Source organism: Aulonocara stuartgranti, assembly GCF_965226115.1.
Source record: "Aulonocara stuartgranti genome assembly, chromosome: 9".
NCBI lineage: Eukaryota > Metazoa > Chordata > Actinopteri > Cichliformes > Cichlidae > Aulonocara > Aulonocara stuartgranti.
In genome coordinates this window covers 32902642-32926117 of record NC_138960.1, presented here as the reverse complement: position 1 = coordinate 32926117, position 23476 = coordinate 32902642, and the positions used below count along the sequence as shown (strand labels likewise).

Sequence of the window (23476 nt, the reverse complement as noted above, 5' to 3'; positions counted from 1 at the left end):
CTCCCTAGCAGATCATTACATGGAGAAACCTTTGGAATGCAAGCATGCTGATCCACACAGGTATGCACACACGGGTATTCACAGACGCGGACTAAAGCTTTCTTGGCTGCTGCCTCAAAGCACACTGTGCGCTGTCTATCTTGCGTGCTGCACAATATCGTTTATTACTTAGTAAATACTGATATCTATGACTAGCTAGTTTATTGTGATGGTGCTTTGTTTTCTCTATTATTATGTTGCTCTTTGTTGTTTGCTGTCTCCTCTGTTTGTTTTTGTTTGTTTGTTTGTTTGTTTGTTTGTTTGTTTGTTTGTTTTTTCTCCATACAGGTGACCCAGGAGTTTTTTTTTTTTTTTCTCTCTCTCTTCCCCCCCCTTCTCACCGTCTCTTCTCCCCTTTGGTTTTCTTTCTTTCTCTCCCCCTCTCTCTCTCATTCATTCCCCCTGTCCTATTTATTAAAAAAAAAAAAAAAAAAAAAAAAAAAATGACAAAGGATGAACTGTAGCTCTGCCATCACGTAATGTCGCATACTGCTGTTTCTGATGTCATTTAAAAAAAAAAAAAAAAAAAAAAAATTCTTTTTTCTGTTATGTTCTCTTTGACCGCATGTTGTCTGTTCACAGTAAAATTTTCAAAATGCAAACACTACGTCTCAAATCAATTCCAGGCCTTTTATCTGCTTAATTGGTAATGACATCATCATTTTAATATGGATACCCTAAATTAAAGCTGAGTCTGCACATCATGCCCATGATATAATTTTGATTGGAATATGTTTCAGTAAACGGGCAACAAAATAAAACTTGTTAGGGTCCAAATACACACTGACCTAACTGCAGGCCTTTTCTACTCTAATTGAGTGCTCAAAGCACTTTATACAACAGATCTCATTTACCCATTCACATGCACAGATTAATACTAGAGAGAAAAGAAAGAAAAGTAAAAAAAAAAAAAAAAAAAAAAAGAAGCAACATAATACTCACAAATTTAAATTAAGTTATTATTTATACATATCAATATAGCTGACCTTTTATTAGGTTTGGTAGTAGACCAAGTCTGTGTGTGACTTGTGTTTTGTGTCGTACAGATAAGCATTCGTCTGATGGAATCGCAGGTTAGAACAATGTAGCTTTAACACTGAGATTTCCACAGTCAGCGTTTTTGAAGAGCAATGGTGAATGCATGTCATTCTAAAAGTACCGTAGCAAAGTTTAAGGCTATAATTTTTCAATGTTATGTGCCAACTAAGCAAACAGCAGCTGCCTGCTACTCCCTCAACAGTTGATTGTCCTGTTTATTCTGGTTCATCCTGCACGCAAACATCACAAGACGCTCATTCTCGAGTTACTTAAAGTTTTGCGGGTGACAGTCTGTACTTCTGCGTGACAATGTATACATGTGTGGTCTGTTCATCAGGGATTCCCAAACGCTGACACTGTCTGCACCACAACGGGTAAATGGCAACTCTTCAAGAAAAGAGGACGTGGTTTAAATAAGTAAAGAAATGTTCAGGCCACAAATAACCACAACATAAACACTTGTTTGTTTAAAACTCAGATGTTAATCAAAAAGAAGAAAAATCTAAATACAAATAAAAGTTTTTGTTTTTGAACTGTACATTTGAAATTATTGTTGTCCAGGGTGCAGCACCGTTTTTCTTTGAAGTCTCTCCCTCTTTCCTCCACCTTTAATCTTCTTGTGTTCTCCATTCGATCATCCAACTAAATAAGTCATCAGAGAAGCAGAAAGACGTCCTGCAGGACCCTGCGTGTGCAATGCACGTAGCTTTGAGCCCCAGAAACAATCAACAGATGCTGAAAGATGCTGATCGTAGTGAGTTTCATGCAAACAACATGAGACACTCATTCTCTACTTAAAGTTTACCAGCTACACCTGTCTTATCTATGACCTATGACACCTTTCTCTGTAAGATCTTTAACAAAGTCTTAATAATAAAGTCCTTTAAAAAAAGTTTCAGTTTTTAATGAGCAATTATAGAGAAGCTATATCAGATTCCCTTATGAGAGAAATGAGTAATATAACATTGCTGCCGTCATCGGTCCATTACAGGGACATTATTGTAGATTATTTGAGTGCTTGGACTCGTGGGAGAACCCCAAGTTCGATTCCAGCTGCAGGAATCACTCGGCTGTAGTAGGTTTTCTGAGCAGACAGACTGTGATCAGATGACCTGCTGTGGATGGTTCTAAGGTTTACTGCTTTTTGTGGATTTAGCCATCATATTGTATAAGCACCTGTCACGTTAGAGATGCTTTCGAACCCCTGGTCATTGTCTAAACACCATCAGCTGAAAATCACATTTTAAAATCTCTGCACTTATTGGCAGTTATTTAGTTTTGCACACTTAATCACTGTGGTAGGCTGCCACTTATGAAACCCCTAAATGACATCACAGTCGACTGGGAAAGAGGAAGGAGTCACACGACAGATTGGAATAAAAAGACATGACAACCTGTCTAAAAGATTCAGTTATAAGAAAACGACGGACAAGTTACTGGGTAGGTGAGATCTCTTTTTTTCTGTCTTTAATGCATGTAGGTTTATGTAAAACTAGATAAGTTTACATAGTTTATCCAGTTTATCCAGTTTATTCTGATGTCAGTTTTCATAAGAAAAGGTCAAATTAGAAATGCAATACAGCACTGCTAGTCCCCAGCCTAGATAGAAAACGGACCTATTAATTGCACTTGTGTGAATACTATGCATTTATTTTTTACTGAAAGCATTTAACTTGTAATAATCTTGTGATTATTATTATTATTTGCCAAATTCCTTTATTTAAAAAAGTTACATATGCTGAGAACAAACTAGCAGCACACAGAGTTTTTAATAATTTCTGTCATGATCTCTTTTAAAACAAATCTGAGATCACACTGTTTCAAAATGTTTTATAAGAGTTGAGAGTGAAAAGTGTTGCAATGAAGAGTTTATTTTTAATGTTTCACAGATGCAAACAAGACAGGATGAAACTCAGACAGAAACATCCGCACTGCTTTGATGCAGGAGACGCACCACTGAAGAAAAAGAAAAAGCTTAATGGACAGACTTCTGTACCAATGAACACACAATCTAACAGTCAGAGTGTTAATGGGCAGGAAAGCCTAGAAGGAATCAAACATACTGGTGCTATTACATATAATGCAATGATCCAGAACAAAGATCGGCGTCAGTCACTGACCACAACACAACGAAGGACGGATTTAACACAAGCAACCTGTTCACCTGACATGAAGCCACAAAGCTGCTTTGAAGAGTTTACACCTATCATCACTGCTGATGAGTCTGAAGATGAAACCTACACGTTCCAGTGCTCCAGTGCAGGCCTGTACCAGTGCAGTGTGACCGGCCTGGTGTTTGTCATGAAGGCAGAAGGAGACGTGGTTTACAGGACTGTCCCTTGGAACCTGAGGCTGCTGGCCCAACACCACAAGAAGCCTGCAGGACCCCTGTTTGACATCAAATGTCAGCAGCAGTCTGTGTGTCAGCTTCATCTCCCACACTGTGAGCTCATCTCCACAGGTGGAGGTCAGTTCTTGAAGGTCGCACATGTGAAGGATGAAGGCATTGAGTTCATCCGCCCTCATCAGATAACAGAAACTCATGTTGTTATAAACATCACAGGGTTTTCTGGTTTTGGTAATGTGAAGGATGAAGACTCTCCCGCTGACCCAGTCCAAGCTTTGGTTCTGCTCTTCTACAAACCCCCAGAAGAACTTAATCTCAGATCCTTCCTCAATGTATTGTTGTTGCCAAGGAACATCATGATCCATGATGTTAAAAACAAGAGGAGGGAATTAGTTGGTGAAGAGATGTACATAGATGTACCCTCAAAATGTATTCTGTATCCAAAACAAGTTTACAGTCTGTCCACTGTTCCTGACGATGACCTGATTGTAGTTCAACCAAATGAGGCAGAGTTTAATGAGGAGCATCTTAACTACTCCATCACAACCTTCCAGGTGATTTTAAAAACAATCATTACAGATATTAACCTGAGTGTGATACACCAGGGTAGCTCCAGCTGTATCTGGGAAAGAGAGGTTTGTCTTTTGCCCAACAGAGTTAGAGACATGACTGCTTCTCCAAAAAAGAGGCTTTTAAATGTAAGGAGCTCATTCATTGATAGGATATCAGGACCTGTTCTCAGCAGTCTGATCGACAAACTCCTGGAGAAAGGGTTGATGGTTGATGGTGACAGGGAGGAAGCAGACGCAATGCAAACCAGGAGCGATAGAGCTCGTTTTGTTATCGACACTGTGAGAAGGAAAGGTGAACCTGCCAGTTCACAGATGATTGAGTTTCTGCGTGAGCTTGACGCCTTCCTCCACAGAAATCTTTTTTTGATTTGATGTATCTGGCAAATTTTGTTATGTTTGCCTAGATCTGATTGAGTCTTTCAGGCTTCAGCTACAACATCAATAACCACGAGTGATCCAGTGTCGCCCATGCATCATTGTGTTGGAGGTTGATTTTAGTTTAATTTGTCCAAATAGGACTAATGCAGCTTTTTTTGATCTTTAAGCAAAGTTTAATCCAGACCTTTATCTTCAGACTGAAATCTGATTTGTACCTTGTGGTGAATCCTCTTGGGGATTTTTGTTTCTTTGTTTTGTTTGTTTTGTGAAGGCTCCTGTTTATGATACGTACACATAGACCACCCAGATAGCAAGGAAACATTGAAACAATGTTGAGTCAATATCAGGCTGTGTCATTGAATCAATGTTGAAGTGTGACGTTGACCTAACGTCACTCTTGCACCCTTTTTTAACGTTGAAACAACGTCAGGTTTTGATATTGAATCAATGTTGAAACCTGACATTGATTCGACGTTATATTTTCTAATACTGTTGACATTAAAACAATGTCAGATTCTGATATTGAAACACTGTTGAGCTATGGTGTTGATTTTCCACCTCTTTCGCACAGTTGCTTTTTATTAAAACAACAGTTAAATCATGACTGGAAATCTACCTTTCTTTATAGGTATTTTAACCAATACTAAACTACTGCATGTTTCCATCAATACTTCAACCACCTAAACACATAATTGTACTTATTCCTCAAATTGGACACCCTTTATAAAAAAATGTCTCACAATGTATCATGTCAATATTAATATCCTAAAATAAGAAAGCATTGCATGTGATGTAACAGAGAAAAAAAACTAAACAATAAAAGGTCAATAGACATGTTTCGTTTGCTAAATACTTTATTAAAAGACAGTTTCCTATTTACATTTATATGTTTCACAGAAGTTTGTAATTTTTACTCTGGGATGGGGATGGATGGTGTGGTCCTGCGCCACCCAAACGATCTGGGGCGTATCGGAGCCATCTCTGGACTGCTTATGCAAAGACAAACTCGGACATAGAATTATGCTGCATTTTTCTGACTTTTTCTTTCAAGTCTCTCCATCTCTCCTCCACCTTTAACCTTCTTCCGTTACCCTATTTCATCAGCCAACTTAAGTTGTCATCGGAGAAGCAGGGAGACCTCCTATAAGACCCTGCAAACAATTAATAGGTGCTTAAAGAAGAGCATGGAGGAATCCTGAGAACTGCGTGGGGTTGTTCCTCTCATTTAATTCATAATGTTGTTGATGGTTCATGCAAATCCACTGGTGAACAACACGAGACGGTTATTGTCACGTTACTTAAAGTTTTGCTGACAGTTGTGGTAGTCTGTACATCTGCGCCACAATGTATGCATGTGCGGTCTGTTCAAAACTAGTTAATGCCATCAATTCCAAAAAAAAGAGGATGTGGTAAAGAAAAGCACATTTCACAGACAACCACCCAAACCCCGATTTTAATCAGAGAAAAAAAAAAGTAAAAGTAAGGATTTGAACTGTACATTTGAGAAGCTATTTTAAAAACATTTAGACTATATTTGTAATTATTGCTCTCCGCTAATACTTTTAAATTCTCCATAATTATGCTTTGGGTAAAGCTTTAATTTGACTTGATTTCCCAGCTGCACTTGTCCAAGTTATGACTCCAACTTTGCTCTTTAAGGTTTGTTGAAAAAAGTAAAGAATAATAATAAAGGCCTTCAGGAAAAAAGTTATTTTTAATCATCCATCTTTATCCCATGTACAAGTCAGTTATTGTGAAAAGTTTCTGTTTACGGTAAACTTAAACATATGTTCCTACCATCGCCATCATCGCCAACATGATGCGTTTTTGGAGTTTGACAGGTTTTTTTGTTCCATGAATAAGAACAAACAAAAAACAATAAAAGTTCTACAAACACTTTTATCATTTCGTTTGAGAAAATAACAGAAAATAAAGAAGCACAATATTAACATATATTTTCCTCTTTTTTCACAGTGAAAATAAAAACAATATTGTAATCATGTGACGTATGAATGAAACTGAAAGAAAAACCATGACGTCTGCTGTTACGTATAATCATATTGCTGGTGAAACGCTTTCGTGTTCTCCACTTTTCGGATATTTCACTCAATTCATTTAAATTCTCATATAAACAATATAAATATTTCAGAAACTTTTACGTACACAGGAAGCTGCATCATGTTTCTGTTTACACAAAATATTATATGTCTTACATAAAACCCCTGAGTTATCAAACAGTTTGCGTGGTAAACAGCTCTTTGAGAAGACTTATGTTCTGATATTTTAGTATCAGATTCACTATCAGAAATGTGTGATGTAACATTGCTGCCTTTCTTGCTCCATTGCAGTGACATTATTTAAGCTCTGAGCTCAGACTCGTGGGGGAACTCTAAGTTCCAGTCTACCTGAGGGAATCACTCACTTTAAACTAAGTCGTGTACATTTTGAGCTCCAGCAGATTTTCTGTGCAGACAGATAGTAATCAGATTACTTGATGAGGATTTCTAATTTTTTTCTGCTTTTTGCCATCTTTGTACATCACGTGGCAAATGGAAACAAGTGTTCATCTTGTCCAGTTTTCCTTTAAGTGAAGTATTTCATGTACTGGAACAGTTTCACTCTCGGTAAGGGTGGACTTATTCCAGGCCAGGAATTTGACAATAAGAGCAAATATTCAATGTTGTTAGTGGGATTTGAACCCGCACACCCAGGGAAAACTGCAACCTGAACGCAGCACAATAAGCCGCTTGGCCATCCTGACACACTTCTGCTGAATAATCGTGCACAGCTACTGATGTCCACTCAACCACATTAAGTATATAAAAAATAAATAAATAAAATGATTATTCCTTTTTTTTTATATGATCTGCAATTTATTTTCACATTTCAGCATTACACCTGATGATGGACACAAACCTAAAGATCGCACTATCTCTATCTATCTGTAATAAAAATGATTACAAAGAAAATGTAATGAACTTTTTTGTGTGTTTTGTAAGTTGGATAGAGATAGAGCCATCTGACTTCCAATCTCGGTAGAAACTGAGTTTTGGGAGGTGAAACCATAAGACATGCACTATAGTGCATGTCTTCTCTGACACATTGAAATTGTGTTTTCAGTTAGAGTTGTATAAAATCAAGCAGCTGACTCTAATGTCTGCCTTTAGAAACACTTGTGAATCACTATGTGGTACTAAACTGTCTACTGTCTCACTCACTTACTGAGAGGACAGACGGATGCTCCACTTGACTGTCGCGTCTCTTACCCTCTCTGTTTTTCACATAATGATATTATCCTATATCCTCGCATGTGATTGGCCACAATATGGAGCGATTGGAGCATAACTGAGCCACTTTGTGAGAGCTGAGCAGCGAAAGGAAATTAAGTGAGGGTAGAAATGACTGAAAGATTATTATGGTCTGTTTTGAGTTTTGTTCAAAAAAGAATGACTTCATATATATATATATATATTGGCGTAATGGTCTATTTGATTCACCTTTTATTGTTTATTTTATTTATTTATTTATTTTCACTTGCTAGATACGGGACAGACTTGAATGAGGAAAAGAAAAGGGAGAAAGGAAGAGGGGGGAAAAACAGCGGACAAGAGGGATGGGGATAAAGGGCAAAAAACAAAAACCAACTAAATAAGCAGACAAAAATACATATATCGATCACCTGGATCACCTGTTGAGAAAGAAAAAAGAAAACAAGCAGAAGAGAACAAGAGTAATAGAATAAACAACATCATGATGATCTATGGGAATATAACAGTAAATACTAAATATTAAACATTATTGTGCAGTACGTAATATCAACAGCGCACAGTGTGCTTTGAGGTAGGAGCCAAAAAGGGTGTAGTTTGTGTGTGTGAGCACCCGTGTGTACACCTGTATTTTAAAAACCAAAAAACCTATACTTGTGATTCTTGCTCTCCACAAATATTTTTAAATTCTCCATACTTAAAATCAGATATCCTCTGGTCTTCTCTGAATAAACCTTGATTTGATTTCTCAGCTACACATGTCCAAATTCAATCATTAGGATTTTCTTCTGTTCATTTGAAGCCCAGTTGATGGACACGGTCCTGCTACATCATCTACATCACAAACTTTTTGTAGTTTCTCGTTTTCGTTTAAAGAGGAAAAATAATAATAAAAGACCAAAAACATTCATCAACATTTCAAATTATTTTTCCTCATTTTATTTCAACATTTCAAGAATTATAGATTAGATTATAGATTAACAAAGAAGCAGAACAGAAACATCAGATTTTAAAATGGAAGACTGAAGATAAAAGCTACATTTTTTAGGTGACTCATGATGAACGAAACAAATAAAAAGTCAAAATGTTGTGCTGTTGAGTAAAATCATGTTATTGATCAAAAGCTTTCTTGTTTTCCACTTTTCTGATTTTTTGCTTAATACACTTACATTCTCATTTAAAAAATAAAAAGGAAGCTGCGTCACGTTGTTACAAAGTCACGTTGTTACAAAGTCACGTTGTTGTAAACATCACAGGGTTTACTGCTTTCGGTAATGTCAGTGAGGAAGACTCTCTGACCCAGTCCGAGCGTTGGTTCTGCTCTTCTACAAACCTCCAGTTGATCCTCATCCCAGGTCTGTCCTCAGTGTGCTGTTGGTGCCGAGGACTGTAGTGATTCGTCATGTTAAGCACACCAGGAGTAAATTAATTGGTGAAGAGATGTACATAGACATACCTTCGAGATGTAGTCTATCTCCAAAGCAGGTTTACACTCTGTCCACTGCTCCTGGTGATGACCTGATTGTAGTTCAACCAAATGAAGCAGAGTTTCATGGAGAGTGTTTTAACAGCTCAGTTGCATCATTCCAGGTGATTTTCAACAGAGTCATTACAGATGTTAACCTGAGTGTGACACACCAGAGCAGCTCCAGCTGTGTCTGGAAAAGTGAGGTTTGTCTTTTGCCCAACAGAGTGAGAACATTGAGTCTCCCTCCAAATGAGAAGCTGTTAAATGTACGGAGCTCCATTATTAAAGGGATATCAGGACCTGTTCTCAGCAGTCTGATGGACAAACTGCTGGAGGAAAGAGTGATAACTGATGCTGAGAGGGAGGAAGCAATCGTAATACAAAACAGAAGAGACAGAGCTCGTTTTGTTATCGACACTGTGAGAAACAAAGGTGAACGTGCTACTTCACAGATGATTGAGTCTCTGTGGGAACTTGACTCCTTCTTCTGTGAGTACACTGGGCTGATTTGAGGCATCTGGTAAATTTTGCTGAATTTGTCTTCAGGCTTCAGTTACAAACATCAACATCTTAGTTTGATCGAAATAGGACTGCTCCAGCTCTTTTTGATCTTTAAGCAAAGTTGAATCCAGCTTTTTTCTCTAGACTGAAACTGGCTATTAATATTAATGTTACATGGCACAAAGCCCGCTGGAACACGAGACCACTAACTGCACGACAAAACAAGACTAGACAGAGCTCTTTGTCAGCCAAAGTCGAGGAAAAGATTCCTTCACCTGAACTCGACCAACTTCAACTGATTCCTTCGCTAGAGCCCTTTTTATTATCAGCAAGCAATCATTCATGAATATGCAATTACACATACACGTGACATTCTTAAACAACATCAGTGTCTGTATTGTGTGCGTGTGTGTGTTTCCAGCCATACTATACATAGACATACGACCTTTCAATAAACTTAAACTGTATGCAGAAAAGCAGAAGTAAGCATCTTGCTAAACTATACAAAACAAACAAGAACTTGCAGTAGGTCATGTCTCAAAGAACATTTAAAGGTGTGAAAATGTGTGTGCACTTTGAGATAACGAACAAGACAGTCGGGTCTCTACAGCTATAATGGAAATTATAACGTCGAGGCTGCTTCCTCTCATCTCATGGTACAGAAGTGCACACAGAACCTCATCAGACCTAATAAGGATAGGATTTTTATCAGCATACAAATGATTAAATATTTCTAAGCATAAATGACAACCTTAAATTATTAATTCTGACAGTAACAATTAAAATATAATAATAATATCTTTAGTTTAATCTGAGATTTCCTTTGACTGGATATAGTGAGTAAAAAAGTGCAAACACAAACCACATTTTATCTTCATAATTTGAAACAGCTTTTATCAGAATTGTTAATGTGAAATACAAGATTGCATAAAAAAACTTGCAACTTTAACCACACAACACTCAAGTCATCACTGCTCTCATATGCAGACTGGCCATTGTCTAGTTTCCACCACGAATGTCCATCTATGAGGTTCTTTCACTTTAGTGCCCAGTTTTGATTTTAACAGTCAGTTTCATTTCACTACAAACGAGGTTTCTGTTAATGACTTGACAGTTTCACAGTTTTGCACGACAAAAGGAATTTATTTATTATGGGGCACATTTCAAATGCAGTGCATGGTTAAACATTTCACGGACCTGACCTGACTTCACTGTTAATGTTTTTAAACGTTCACCATGACCATGGTTCAATAAATATTAACATTTACAAATTGAAAACACATGCTTGAAAATAAAAATATGAAGTTATCCTTGACATCGCTGCTGATGACTCTGATGATGAAACCTGTTCCAGTGCTCCAGTGCAGGGCTGCACCAGTGCAGTGTGACCGGCCTGGTGTTTGACATGAAGGCAGAAGGAGACGTGGTTTACAGGACTGTCCCCTGGAACAGGAGGCTGCTGGCCCAACACCACAAGAAGCCTGCAGGACCCCTGTTTGACATCAAATGTCAGCAGCAGTCTGTGTGTCAACTTCATCTCCCACACTGTGAGCTCATCTCCACAGGTGGAGGTCACAAACAAACCCCAAGTTGTTGCTGCAGATGAATTTAGCGATTTGTCAAGTAAAACAGACCAAGACTGAATTAACTGGAAGAGAATTTACATGGATAGGACTGGACTGGAATCTGTCATAAATTACAGGATGGACCGTCACTCTTTTGATCCGGCAGTGCAGCCTAAAAGGCCGCTGCGCACCAGCCGTACAAGCATTGACACACCTCATTTTCAGTATGGACACTGGATTGCCCAATCAAACCTCTTAATGCGACCAGCCCCTCCCCTACCTTAGCTGTGCGCTCACGCAGCTTGTAAAAAGATATAGGGTGGAAGAAGTGAAGGAAAGATGCAGCTGAAAAATTGAGAGACAACCGTAAAAAGAAACTAAAAACAGATGCAGCAAAATGTGTAAAATTAGCCTATACTGGTCTTCACAATCCATAGCAAAAGTATTAACAACAAGGGGTATTGCATAGTTTTATACTTGCAAATGAGCCTGCTTGTGATAAAAGTAAGTATAGCATTTCAGTAATAACAAGTTCCAACCCAAATAACTGATTTGCTGCCTGGAGCAGCAGGTAAGCCAGGTGTTGAAGCTGGGATAAAACATGCAAAACCGCTATTAGCCATTGTCACGTGACTTGGGAGTTTTGAACCACACCTCGGAGCAGTCGTTCAAAAGATCTACACAGAAGCTCAACCAGTGTCAGCGTTGGGCATCTCATAACAAAAATTTGGATCATGTCATTACTTGAATGGACCTAGAAAAACTAAAGGTGATAAAGCTGTGTGAGGTCAGACTGTAGAATGAGAGTGTTTGATTCACCGCAGTGTTTCTGCTCTGTGACGACAGTCGTGTTAACTGCAGAGATTTTATACACTGAAATGGAGACTAACATCAGAAGCTTGGACCCCACACAGCTGATTTTCAGTTTCATCACTAAAACTATTTAAAGTCACCTGAAAAAGATCTAACTGACCGCAGATATCAGCGGGTAACTCACGTGACAAACAAAGACAACTGCTTATCTTTTTTGTGATCAACATTTTATTGATTTAAAACGGGGTTGGGGGGGGTAGGTACAGACATATACAGCACAACTGTAAACTGCAGTAGCAAAGCAAACATTAGCAAACAAGGCATAGGGACAGCAAAGAAAAGACAACTGCTTATCTTATCCGGTTTACCTTTAACTGAAGTATTGCATCTACTGGAACACTTTCACTGAGTTTTTATTGGTGTCAGCAAGCTGAGTTATGGATTACAGGACGCAGTGTTGGAGGAATTGTACAGCACAGGCCAGTTATTCCAGACCAGGAATTTGAGTGCTTCCAGGAGTACACACGGGACACATTATTGCTGTCTTTCTCTATAAAGATATTTTAGGAGAAAATTATGCAATTATTCAAAAACATCAAGTCTGATGAACAAGTGTGGAAAGGTTGTGTGTCACAATCAAGAATGCTGTGGACTCAAGAGCAGACTCAATTGCTCGAACTATGTACAATTTATTTGAAGGAAAAAAAAATACTTAAACAAGGCTGGGTCTAACAGAAACTATACGCAGGAACTGAGGGAGACCAGAGGACGGAAAAACGGACGTGAAACACAAGGAGAACACGGGTGGGAGCTTCTGCAAACACAGGAGACAGGTTTTACTGATCTGGAAAACAATTAAAGGGCTGAGGTGAGTGGTACTAGTGGAGAGTCTTGTGCTTACTTGAAAACACCGGCTATGAGGCAGAGGAGGGGTTGCTGTGGGAGCGTCCCAGGGATGGCTGGGAATACGGGGAAGCTGGTCCAGGTTCCAGGGTGTCCAGGAGGCAGGGATCCACCGTTGAAGTATGGGCAGGAGGGCAGGCCGAGGAGATGGTGAGTGTGTAGTCCTAGGGTTCTAGGCAGACTGGAGAATGGAGTGAAAACGGAACCAGCGCTGCTGATGAGCACGACGGGTGATGTATCTGGAGAACACATTAACCCACAATCCAGGCAAACGGAGTCCAAACACAGCGCAGGCCAAGTTTAACACTAGTGGTAGCAGGACAAACTGGCGAGGAGTGGCAGGCAGCGCTAGCTTAAAAACCCTCCAGATGGAGGACTGGAAATTGGAAGCAGGTGATGACCTGGCCAACTCTACCCCAGGGGACGGGCAACAGGAAACTGGACCACACCCGACCAGACACTCCCACGGCATATGACATTGTGAGAGTCTTCAGTAATAAGTCTACAAAGGTGTACAAAATAACAACAATTACTCCATTATTATTATTTTTTTATAAATGTAGCACAAAAGTAAAAAACAAAATAAAACAAGAAAAATATATACCCATGATGTTGTTATTGACGAGTGTATCACTGCTGTTCATGAACCAGTAAAAAGCCACTACAATTAGCCTGCACCAGCAGGTGTAGTTGAAGAAACACAAAAAACAGCTAGAAAAATTTTCATTTCCTGTGAAAATGCTGTGTGGATGCTGTAAAGCTGAAGCTGTCTGCAAAAACTAGCTGAAAAAGCTGAAAAGTTGCAGAAATTGTAAAAACTTTGCCGAAACATAACCGAAGAACTTTGCGAAGGTTTAATTACTTAGAAGAACTGCAATATCTTAGAGGAAACATGATACTTGGCAGAAATACAATAACGTAGCAGAACTTAGCAGAAATATTGTAACTTAGCAGAAACATGATAACTATAAGAAGTACAAGAATTTAGGAGAAATAGTATAAGATAACAGAAATAATATATTTAGCCAAAAATACTTAAACATTACAGAAATACTATGATTTAGAAAAATACTACAACATAGCAAAAATACTGTGATTTAGCAGAGACACTGTGATGTACCATGAATACTATAATTTTGCACAAATACTCTGGTTTAGCACAAATATTATAACATAGCAGAAATACCATTATATAGCAGAAATGCTATATTTAGAAAAAAAACATGTAATTTAGTAAAAATACTATAATTTAGCAGAAATACTATGATATAGCTTAATTAATATGATTTAGATTACATACTATGATTAAGCAGAATAGTAATAACTTAAGTTCAAAGATTAGAAAAGTAAAATGACCAGCTGAAAAAAAAAACAGAACATGGTTAAGTTCCCTGAAAACTAATTGTTGTCTGCCTGTGAAAAGAAAATAAAGAAATAAAAATGAATTAAAAAAAACAACACCAAGAAAGACCGGCCAACAGATACACACAATTACAAATATGGACATACATACACACACAGGATCTATGCCAGTCAACCAGTGCAGCCCTTTTACACACACAGGCACAGAGAGAGACCGGCTTTTTGCTGTCTATTTCTCATATTGAGGATTCCCCTCAAACAAATGGCCATAATTTCCTAACCATAGGGGCTAGAACGGTCATTCTTAGACCGTTTTGTTCAGAAGAGATGGGGAAATCTTCAAGTGTTGACCATTGATAATTTAAATATGAATTATTAAAGATATATGACTTGTAATGCACCATAACTGAGTAGAGGCGAAGCGAAAACCGCCTTGACTTGCCCTCAAACAACCTATTGTAAGTCTAAATCTATATGGAGTATCGATATCATTCTTTCACCGTAAGAGACAGCAGGCTTTGGTGAACAGTCATGAAAATTTTCAGGTCTCTGTGGAAATCCATCAAAAAGATATGACAAGAGAAAAAAGTGCCTCATTTCCAGAGTCTGAAATCTGAAGAAATCTGAGCGAAGGACGAATTTCCTACCCTCAAACAAAAGTAACTCATCTCAAAACGGTAATAGGTGATAAAAGAATTCTTCAATTGTGAGTGTCAGGAGTGTCTGAAGATATATTGGCACAAGCCTTATGTCTTAACTTCGCTTCGTTAAGGAGATATGACGATTCGAAAATGCCTCTCATTACAGAAATGCAGCGGTGATTTTGAACAAACTCTCCATTGACTTTCTATGGAGAGTTTTCAGACTTTGTGTTGGTCTGAGGACATTTTCTGAAAGCCAGCAAAAATACCTACGTTTTGATGTATAATTTGTCAGGGTTGAGTGAAAATTGATCGAGTAGCAAGAAGTTGTTCAGACATGAAGAGGAGATTCACAAAGGTACAGTGGCCACTCAAAGCCACCTGCGTAGCAACCATATCAACACATGTATTTTCTGAAAAATCATAAAGATGAAGCTGAAAACTTAAATAGGGATAAGATTAAAACAGTAACAGATATGAAAAAGCTGAATCATACATGAATAGCCCAAAAATTTGAGAACATTTTAAAGTTTGACTAGTTGTTCTACATGAAAGTATGACAAAGTAGTTAAGTTTCAAAAACAAGCAAGTTTTAGCAGAATTTTGGAAATTTCCCATTGATTTCAATGGGACAGAAAATTGCATAAAGAGCTTAATATTTTAAAAAGTATAATAGTCATACTTAAAGTCAAAGCACCCATCTCCGGAAATAGCAGAATATTGTGAAATTTGAATGGTGAAAATAGCACAAAAATTGTGAAAGTAGTTAAAGTCCAAAAAACGTATGGAAGCAACTGGAAGAATAAGAATAAAGTATAAAGAGAAACAGGAACTCAATTGTGTGGATGCTTAATCCACACATCAATAAAAATAATTTTGGAATGACATATATAAAGCTCTCAATACAGTTTTCTAACAACCATTAATAAAGGACCAACAGTGAGCCATTTTAGGAGTCTTACCAAATGGTTTTGCGGGAAATGATAAAAAGTATCTCTTAAGAATCTTGTTTACAGCAGCACTAAAGTGTATCACCATTAAATGGCTGAATCTTGACCCACCTTCATATAATATGTGGCTTGATAAAGTAAGAAAGATTTACCAGATGGAGGAAATAACATCTGCTCTGCGGATTCAGAGAGAATTGTTTACTGAGCGTTGGCGACCCATACATGCTTTACTGTTTCAATAATTTAGCATAGGTCTGTTTCTTTTTGTTTATTTATGGCTATTAAGATTGTCACATGTTATTTAGTATTACATTAAGTTTTGGGTTTTTTTTTCCTTCTTCTTGTTTGTTTGTTTGTTTGTGTTTTGTTTTGTTTGGCTTCCTAGTATTGTTTTGTGTTCCCCTATTGCAGTTTTTATTTTAATCTGTACTTCTGCATTGCTATTCCTGTAACTGTCCTACTTGCGAACATTGACAAGTACAAGTTGCAATGTTGTAAATTATAATAACAACTGAGTTTAAAAAAAACTCTGGTTTTTCACTTAATACGCTAAATTCTAATTTAAGCAATAAAAAGCTTTTCAGAAACATTTACATACACAGAGAGCTGCATCACGTCTCTATTTGCACAAAATATTACATCACTTAAATTAAACTCCTTAATTATCAAACACTTAAATGACTGAATGGTAAACAGCTCTTTGAGAAGTGATGTTGTGATATTTCAATATCAGATTCCCTTCAGAAGCCTTTAGAAATAATGTAACATCACTGGCTTCCTCGGTCCAGCGACATTATTTAAGGTCATTTATGACCTTGGACTCGTAGTCTGCCTGGAGAAATCACTCACTTTAGACTACGTGGTGTACATTTTGTACTGTGATCTCCAGCAGATTTTCGGTGCAGACTGTGATCAGATTACTTGCTGCTGCTGATGATTCGAAAGTTTGCTGTGGATTTAGACTTCTATATTCTTCTGCTTCAAACCATTGGTCAGTGGTCAAACACAGCCAGCTGAAATTCTGATTTTACAGCGGATCTTGTGGGCACTTGTGGGAAGTTGTTTTGCTAGAGCAAACTGAAAAACTCTCAAATGACACGACATTCAGGTGGGAAGGAGAAAGGACTCACATGATCCAGCCAATCCATCCATCCAATAAAAAGACATCTGACGATCTGTTTGAAAGATTTGGGTTATGAGAACCCAATAGACAACTCACTGGGTAAGTCAGATCTTTGTTTTTCTTGTTTTCTTGTCTGTCCTGCATGTAGGTTTAGGCAAAAATAAATAAATGAACAAAACACATAAAAACAATACAAGTTTCCTGTTTCCAATAAGAATATCCAGCAGAGACCAGAAATGAACTTCTTAACTCTTAATTGAACTTAACAGAGTTCTTTCACTGAAACCGTTTAACTCTTCTGTTTATTATTGTTGTTGTTGTTGTTGTTGTTGTTGTTGTTGTTGTTGATCATATATTTTGTTAAATTGCTGTGTGGTAGAGAGTGCTGCGACGGACCGAGTTCGATGGCGTTCCCTTGTCACCCGATGTGCCAATCGGCACGGGAGGATCCAAGTCTAAGTAAGAGAGTGTAGAGATTACTTTGTGTGATGATGAGGAAAATCTGGACCCAAAAGCAGATTTCTGAGGGAATTGTTCCAGATGGCTGATTTGCCCTCTTGCGTCCCATCTACAAACTGTCCCACTGTCATTGAATCCTCTATTTTATTTCTCTGCAGATTTCCATGAGCCGAGTGAAATATCCAACTCTGTGAATCGCTCTAAGGACTTGCCGTCACTGAGAACAACATTAAAGAAGGATTTAACACAAGCAGCAAGTTCACGTGACATGAAGCCACAAAGCTGCTTTGAAGAGTTTACACCTATCATCACTGCTGATGAGTCTGATCATGAAACCTACCGGTTCCAGTGCTCCAGTGCAGGCCTGTACCAGTGCAGTGTGACCGGCCTGGTGTTTTTAATGAAGGCAGAAGGAGACGTGGTTTACAGGACTGTCCCTTGGAACAGGAGGCTGCTGGCCCAACACCACAAGAAGCCTGCAGGACCCCTGTTTGACATCAAATGTCAGCAGCAGTCTGTGCGTCAGCTTTGTCTCCCACACTGTGAGCTCATCTCCACAGGTGGAGGTCAGTTCTTGCAGGTCGCTCATGTGGATAACCTTGAAGATATCGAGTTTATCACCCCTCTGCAGATAACAGAAACTCACGCACGTTGTTGTTTTTTTTTGTTTTTTTGTTTTTGTTTGTTTTTTGATGTTTATAACAACGCACGTTGTTATAAACATCACAGGGTTTTCTGGTTATGGTATTGTCAGAGATGACAACTCTCCCCCTGACCCAATCCAAGCGTTGGTTCTGCTCTTCTACAAACCCCCAGTTGATCCTCATCCCAGGTCTGTCCTCAGTGTGTTGTTGGTGCCGAGGAATGTAGTGATTCGTCATGTTAAGCGTACCAGGAGGGAATTAAATGGTGAAGAGATGTATATAGACATACCTTCGAGATGTAGTCTATTTCCAAAGCAGGTTTACACTCTGTCCACTGCTCCTGATGATGACCTGATTGTAGTTCAACCAAATGAAGCAGAGTTTCATGGAGAGTATTTTAACAGCTCAGTTGCATCATTCCAGGTGATTTTCAACAGAGTCATTACAGATGTTAACCTGAGTCTGACACACCAGAGCAGCTCCAGCTGTGTCTGGAAAAGTGAGGTTTGTCTTTTGCCCAACAGAGTGAGAACATTGAGTCTCCCTCCAAATGAGAAGCTGTTAAATGTACGGAGCTCCATTATTAAAGGGATATCAGGACCTGTTCTCAGCAGTCTGATGGACAAACTGCTGGAGGAAAGAGTGATAACTGATGCTGAGAGGGAGGAAGCAATCGTAATACAAAACAGAAGAGACAGAGCTCGTTTTGTTATCGACACTGTGAGAAACAAAGGTGAACGTGTTACTTCACAGATGATTGAGTCTCTGTGGGAACTTGACTCCTTCTTCTGTGAGTACACTGGGCTGATTTGAGGCATCTGGTAAATTTTGCTGAATTTGTCTTCAGGCTTCAGTTACAAACATCAACATCTTAGTTTGATCGAAATAGGACTGCTCCAGCTCTTTTTGATCTTTAAGCAAAGTTGAATCCAACCTTTTTCTCTAGACTGAAACTGGCTATTAATATTAATGTTACATGGCTGATTACAACAATTAACATATAATAATAATATCTTTAGTTTAAACTGAGATTTCCTTTGACTGGATGTAGTGAGTAAAAAAAGTGCAAACACAAACCACATTTTATCTTCATAATTTGAAACAGCTTTTAACAGAATTGTTGATGTGAAATACAAGATTATAAAAAAGATTTCCAACAGTTAATCCATTATTTTAGTTTTTTTTAAAGTAAATGTCTGCACTTTAACCTCATATTAAACACATATTTGCAACTTTAATGTGTTTTAGCTAAAAAAATAAACTAAAATTGTTATTGTGCAGTAATTTCCAGATGTATCTGTATATATTTGATCCATCTCTGTTGTGTATTTGTGGATTTTTTTTTAATGAGGCTAAAACAAACAGCAGGAATTTGATCTTGTTGGCCCAAAATGATCTGATGTGATTGCTTATTGTTGTCAAGTCTTAAAATATTTTATATTTGCTAAAGATTTGTTCACTTTATGATTCAGTGTTCACCGTAAATTTGACTTGAATCCAACTTTTTTTGAGTACTAAATGCTATGTATTGTCTATCTGAATCGATCGCCCTGTAATTAAAAAGAAAGAATGAAAATAAATTACTTGTGCATGTAATGAAGTTTGGCTGAGTTTCCTCACAATGACACTGAAGGCCTTCACACGTTCGACCAATGTGAACATTTCAGGTGTTAAAAATGCAACATGACGGTTCGTTATGTGGCTCTGAATCTCTCTGAACTATTAGAAACAGCAAGATGAAGATGGATAACTTTCTTAGCAGCACCTTTAATCTCCACACAACAAAAACAACACTTCCTGTGTGCAGCCCCCATGAGACTTCGCTAGCCAATCAGAAGCCAGGAAATCCTAGACTCAGGTAACTGCAGCATTCAGTACGTACTTATTACTGCTTTGAAAGTGCATGTGTAAACATTCGAATATGTAAATATGTAAATATCAAAACATGTAACCATCAAATGTAAAAATAAAATGGTTACATAACTAGCTCTGTAATCCTCATAAACACTCCGTTGTGTATTAAATGACATATAAATTTACTTCCAAACTTTACAAAATTATTTGTCTGTTCTTCATGCAGCCGTTCACACCAACTGCCTGCCACCAACACCAACCAGGCTCAATTTTCCCAGCTTAACAGATCTCATCAATCAGATCACTGCACAAGTGAATCAAAATGTGCATCAACACTGAACTTACAACGAGAAGAAACAGTTAAATAACACAATTTATATCAGACACACAGCTAAACGCTGCTCCAGGTCATCTCTGAAATTATTTCTCTGCCTCGTTAGATGTGATCTCAACTTTGCCAAGAAGACTTCAAAGTGTCCCATTAACACTTAAACCCCCGCAGAGCCTGAAAGCAGTTTTGATTCAGCTTCAACTCCTAAATAAAACTATGAACTTCTCCCACCTGCTGCCTTCTACTGGTTATCAGATGAACGCTCAAATAACAGACACTCCAAATTGCCAAAATAACATAATACAGAAATGAAGAAAACCAATATAGAACAAGAACATAATCCCTTCACAAAACCTGAATGAAACCCATCCATCCATTTTCTTCCGCTTATCCTGGGTCACGAGGGCAGCAGCCCAGGCAGAGAAGCCCAGACCTCCCTCTCCCCAGCCACCTCCTCCAGCTTATCCGGGGAAACACCAAGGCGTTCCCAGGCCAGCCGAGAGATATAATCTCTCCAGCGTGTCCTGGGTCTGCCCCGGGGCCTCCTCCCGGTGGGACATGGCAGTCTCTCTCTGATATTTTAGGAGAAAATTATGCAATTGTTCAAAAACATCAAGTCTGATGAACAAGTGTGGAGAGGTTGTGAGAGTCTCCAGTAATAAGTCTACAAAGGTGTACAAAATAACAACAACCACCACCATCATCGCCCAACATGATGCGTTTTTGAAGTTTGACAATTTTGCTTGATGAATTAAAAAATGATAAAAGTTTTACAGACACTTTTATCATTTCATTTGAGGAAATAACAGAAAAATAAAGAAGCGCAATATTGACATATATTTTCGTTTTTATTTTCACAGTGAAAAAAACAATCATGTGACTTATGAATGAAACTAAGGAAAGACTATGTCATCTGCTGTTACGTATAATCATATTGTTGGTGAAAAGCTTTCATGTTCTCCACTTTTCTGACATTTCACTTAATTCATTTAAATTCTTATATAAAAAATGTAAAGATTTCAGAAAGTTTCACGTAAACACAAAGCTGCATCATGTCTCTGTTTACACAAAATATTATATGTCTTACATAAAACCCCTGAGTTATCAAACAGTTTACGTGGCACACAGCTCTTTGAGTAGACTTATGTTCTGATATTTTAGTATCAGATTCACTATCAGAAATGTGTGATGTAACATTGCTGCCTTTCTCGCTCCATTACAGTGACATTATTTAATCTCTGAGCTCAGACTCGTGGGGGAACTCTAAGTTCCAGTCTACCTGAGGGAATCACTCACTTTAAACTAAGTCGTGTACATTTGTACATTTTGAGCTCCAGCAGATTTTCTGTGCAGACAGACTGATCTTTGTACATCATGTGACAAACAGAAACAACTGTTCATCTTGTCCAGTTTACCTTAAAGTGAAGTATTTCATGTACTGGAACAGTTTCACTGGTATCAGCAAGGGTGGACTTACTCCAGGCCAGGAATTTGACAGCAAAGGTGAAGACTCAATGTCAGGAGTGAGATATGAACCCACGCCTCCAGGGGAGACTGCGACCTGAAAGCAGCTCCTTCGACCGCTCGGCCATCTTGACACAATTAGCCCACATCGAGCTGAAGAATCGTGCACAGCTGCTGATTTCAACTCAACATTCCTGCTGAGTATATAGAAAATAAACAAAAATAAACAAATCTATTAATAAAAATGATCACAAAGAAAATGTACTGAACTTAATTAAAAGTTTGTGTTAAATTTTGTAAGTTGGACAGAGACAAATAGATAAGTTGTGTGTGGACAGTGAATGATTAGATGTGATCTTCAGTGATGGAAGCGTGAGAAAGTGTAAGCAGGTATAAAATTGAGGTAAAGAAGAGATTCTGGGTTCTTCACTTTTGTCTTCTGTGAGATGAGCAGTTCAGAAGATTGGATCTAAGAGGTTCACAGTTGAAAGTTCTGCTTGAACTTTCAACTGTTTGTCCACATGTTGGCCTATGGCTCCCCCCATAGGCCAACATGTGAATTGATTTCCACTGAATGGCAGCTGCTTTCCTGTTGGGTGATTATCATCAACATATGATGAGCTCATCTTTGAGTCAAGTAGTGCTCATCCTTTCTCCATCCTCTCCTCACCAAAGATAAGAACAGAATCTGCATTAACTCAGAGTAGGTTAGTTAGATAAGTGTAGTTTACATAATCTGATTTTGTTTTTGTGATTTTACTTGATTTTGCTTCGCACCTGTATAAAATCAAGCAGCTAACTCAAATGTCTGCCTTTAGAAACACTTGTGAATCACTATGTGGTACTAAACAGCTGTCTGAAATTCAGCTGCACCCCACACAAAGTTACACAGTGGGGTGTAAGTTGAAGTTTTAAGCTCCACACATATTAAATCTGTAAGCATTGTGCTTTGCTCTTCTTACAGTTGTGATGAAATACACTTGAAATTTGAGTTCATCAGGAGGTTTCTGGAAACTTGTGTAAGTAAGTAAGTAAGTAAAATTTTATTTATATAGCACATTTATAGATAAAAGATCACAAAGTGCTTCACAAGGTATAAAACAAAAACAGTCAAAAGTTAACAAAATGCAATTTTAAAAAGATGTGTTTTTAGCTGTTTTTTAAAAGTAATCACTGAGTCTGCAGATCTTAAGTTCTGAGGAAGAGAATTCCACAGTCTGGCAGCCACAGTAGCAAAAGCTCTATCACCCTTGGTTTTCAGTCGTGTATACTGAATAACAAAGTAGGCCCTGATCACAAGACCTCAGGGACCTACTAGGGGCATAGGGCTGTAAAAGTTCAATGATGTACGCTGGTGCTTGTTCTTGAAGAGCCTTAAATGTCAGAACCAGAATCTTAAAATGGACTCTGAATTCAACGGAGAGCCAGTGCAGCTGTATAAGCAACGGTGTTACATGAGAGTATTTCGATGTTTTTGTCAGAAGCCTTGCTGCAGCATTTTGGACAATCTGCAGACGCTCCAGGGAGTTTTTGTTTAGACATGTAAACAGTGAATTACAGTAGTCCAATCGTGATGAAATGAATGCATGAATAACAATCTCCAGTTCAGTATGAGATACTATGGGGCTCAATTTAGAAATGTTTCTTAAATGATAGACGCAGGACCAAACCAGAGATTTAACGTGGACATCCGGGGTAAGAGCAGAATCAAAGGTTACCCCGAGGTTCCTGATAGACGATTTCACAAATGTTGAAAGA

At 38.2% G+C, this 23476-nt stretch overlaps 1 protein-coding gene and 1 long non-coding RNA gene across 3 annotated transcripts; both read left to right on the top strand.

Moving 5' to 3' along the window:
• The first annotated feature begins 2464 nt into the window (after positions 1-2464).
• Positions 2465-4793, top strand: LOC309714325 (NACHT, LRR and PYD domains-containing protein 1b allele 3-like). 2 transcript variants are annotated; one of them, XM_082546657.1, is made up of 2 exons: positions 2465-2517; positions 2967-4793. In XM_082546657.1, exon 2 carries the CDS (start codon positions 2983-2985, stop codon positions 4366-4368), a length of 1386 nt encoding a protein of 461 aa, XP_082402783.1. In that variant the 5' UTR covers positions 2465-2517; positions 2967-2982; the 3' UTR covers positions 4369-4793. The 2 variants fall into 2 exon arrangements, with proteins under 2 accessions (XP_082402783.1, XP_082402784.1); XM_082546658.1 differs by having other exon boundaries at positions 2506-2521.
• Positions 4794-16910: 12117 nt separating this feature from the next.
• Positions 16911-18006, top strand: LOC309714803. The gene is made up of 3 exons (XR_014279033.1): positions 16911-17065; positions 17346-17425; positions 17584-18006. It is a non-coding gene; the product is annotated as an uncharacterized lncRNA (long non-coding RNA).
• Positions 18007-23476: the final 5470 nt, after the last annotated feature.

What these genes read in the sequence shown, in the direction of transcription:
- LOC309714325 (XM_082546657.1), top strand. Translation starts at nt 2,983, where the DNA reads ATGAAACTCAGACAGAAACATCCGCACTGCTTTGATGCAGGAGACGCA.